This window comes from Aplysia californica, unplaced genomic scaffold, assembly GCF_000002075.1.
Source record: "Aplysia californica isolate F4 #8 unplaced genomic scaffold, AplCal3.0 scaffold00080, whole genome shotgun sequence".
NCBI classification, from domain to species: Eukaryota; Metazoa; Mollusca; class Gastropoda; order Aplysiida; family Aplysiidae; genus Aplysia; species Aplysia californica.
In genome coordinates, this window is record NW_004797350.1 from 811,887 (window position 1) to 814,852 (window position 2,966).

The window sequence follows — 2,966 nt, forward strand, 5'->3', positions numbered from 1 at the left end:
CAAACTCCTCTTTTTCACTTGTTAGGTTGTTGTTGGTTGTTGTTGGTTGTTGTTGTTTTTGGGGGGTTGTTTTGTTTTGTTCATCTTTTTCGGGAGTTAGGTGAAGGTGTTGCTATTATCATTTTTTTAAATATTTTAGTTGTTACATTTCTATTCCTGAAAATTTGAATATTATATGCAGCTGTACTCCCACGCCGTTTCGTCTTCTCCGCCAAAAACACACAAAAAAGTCCCACGTACCTCCTCTCCTCTTCACGTGTAGTAGTACTCTCGACCTCAAACTCACAACCGAGAGGGCGAACGAAAAAATACGTTGCGAAATCGCGAGCGATGATTTCGAATTCGTGAGTGGCACCGCGTCACGGGTCGCGCTTGGGTTCACGGGGGGCAGGACTCCCAGGTGCGCATAACTGACGCTCTTTTGGCGCGAAAATAGAAATTCTCCCTTGGTGATGACGCGCTTTCCCCATATTGCCGTGTGTGATGCTCTGGTGTGGTCTGCTCCGTCAACCTGTTGTCGGCGTTTGTTAGAAATGCGGGCCAAGCACAACGTAGTGTTTATGATGGCAATTCGCCACTCACTTCAACTCAACAAAATTCTGCTTTTGTTTTTATTTTCTTTTAAGCAGTAGTTTCGCGTCCTTCTGGAAACTAACAGGGCGTTTTGGATTTTAATATGGGTGTTTAGCGTTTTAGTCCTCGGTTTTAAAGACTAATACTGTACGCTGACGAGGCTAAACGCCACTTTCAACTTTGTAAGATGTAGAGGTAGGACCTCCCAGTTGAACGCTCAAAAGGACATATTATTATTATGGGTGAGAACGTTGAAAGTTTGGATAAAAGAAGGATCAAAGGTCCATTGACAATGAATCCAAACAGTATCAATGGTATGGCAATCAAAGTAAAGGCACTGAACGATTTGAAAATCACAGTCAGAAAGAGAAAATATAGGTCTGGAGGAAAACATTGGGACGGGGGTCTCGTTCGACCTTTCAGTAATGGGTTACTATTTGTACGTTCTTTTCAACCCAAGTTGTGCTCTTTTTGTTCTTAAAGAGATAGTACTCTTATATTTTCCTATTTCTTTCTCCTTCCATAATCTAACCTGCACATGCACAGGTATACACTTGTGTAAGAACCTCTCTCACAGACACACACATACCCTTAATTGCACTCACATTGCTCACCCTTTAGAACTGAAATGTTATTTTATGTCCAATTCAACTTTGCGGGTGATTGGATGGCTCCACTGGTAGGTCCTACATCTTTACGTTCTCTCTCTCTCTGTCTTACCATTTCCCAGCACCAAATGATCATTATAGTGTCGATTTGCTTCTCTTTACTCAAACAAACACAACCCAAATCTCTGGATGTTCCTTCTTCTCTATTCATTAACAATGTTTCTTTTCCTCCCTCCACAGGGCGATGGCTGCCAGACTGCTTGTTCATTCCTCACAAAGAAACCAAAAGGTAAAAATCCCCTCAGATGTTACTACTTTCTCATAAGGATTGCATGTATAACTCGAGATGTTTCTTCCATATGTGTTGCTATTGATTCTGCTGTAGATGCTGATGCTGTTGTTGCTGTTATTCTTGTTGTTACTGTTGTTATTGCTGTTGTTGTTGTTGCTGTTATTGCTACTGCTGTTGTTGATATTGTTGCTGTTGTCGTTATTATTATCGTAATAGTTCTTGCCGATTATGAAAAAATGCCAACTATGGACATCCCCGTACGACGTCATAAAGCCATCTATATTTTCATCTCCCTCGGTTGGAGGGCGCCACTGGAAGGTCCAACTTCTTTACTTCCCATCAGTTGTTTCTGTCTGCTGTATGTTTTACTTTTCCCTAGCACCAAATAACCATTATTGTGTCAATGTGCTTCTCTTCACTAAAACAAACAAATAAACAACCCTTGGGTGGTTTGACGGGTGCTCTGGTGTGGTTTGCTCCTTCTTTCCTATCAAACATATATCGTCCTGATCTCTCTTCCTTTTGTTTGGTGTTTGTTATTCTCTTGTAAAACCTCTAATCTTCGGCACTTATGTGACATTGTGTTGCAAGTGTCATAAATTTCTTACTCAAGCTAAAAAAAACAACCCCCCCACCCCATCTTCCCTTCCTCCACCCACGCAGCCCCAGCACTGACGGGCGAGTGGCGTTTCCCCGAGGATGTCAACTCGGATTCGTCCAATCCACGCGAGCTGATGATAGAGTGGCAGGCTCCGAACCTGGTGTCCGGCGACACGGATGACGTCACCAGTCCAACGGAAGCCGATTACCGGTCGGAAGTTGGCCCCGTTATCTACGTGCTCGCCACCAGGAACTTCAACCAGCCGCAGGACGGATGGAAGATTGTTCAGCAGGTATGTTTGTGGGAGTCCTCTTGACGATTCACGCCCTTTTTGACGCAGTAATGACGTCTCGGGTACGTTGGTGCCTAAGAATTTCAAAATTCTATCTGACACTTTTTGTCCGTTTTGGGTAGTTACGACCATGAGGGTAGAAACAAAATGTTCTATCTGCTCTATCAAAAAAGCAAACTTACCCTGAGTCTTAATCAAGAAACCCAAAGAATTGGATTTTTGAAAAGCTTGACATGTTATGAATCTCAAAGTTGTGTACATCAAATTTCTCAAAACTAGGTACTGAGCTCATAGAACTTTGTAGTTCTAAGGTGGCGACGTGTCTCAAGAGGGATGAGGAGGGAGAGCTATGACAAAATATTTTTTTAAAGGAAATCCAAGTCTTGAATGTCACAGATGGGGACTTAAGGCACGTTTCTTTTAATTTCAGGGAAGGACCAGTACCATTTCTTTACCCATCCCCCATCCCACCCCTACACAAATCCTGTTTAATCTCACTGGACACACACACACACACACACACACACACACACACACACACTCACTCACACATACAAACACTCCCTTTCATTCTCTCTCTCTCTCTCTCTCTCTCTCTCT

At 42.9% G+C, this 2,966-nt stretch overlaps 1 protein-coding gene across 2 annotated transcripts in view; it reads left to right on the forward strand.

Annotated features, from left to right (window-relative positions):
- Nork (neurite outgrowth regulated kinase) overlaps positions 1-2,966 on the forward strand; it is a 145,663-nt gene that overhangs the window by 81,217 nt on the left and 61,480 nt on the right. For both annotated transcript variants that reach the window (XM_013080254.2, NM_001204717.1), the window contains 2 exon segments: positions 1,422-1,470; positions 2,137-2,366. In XM_013080254.2, coding sequence (XP_012935708.1) covers positions 1,422-1,470; positions 2,137-2,366 — 279 coding nt within the window.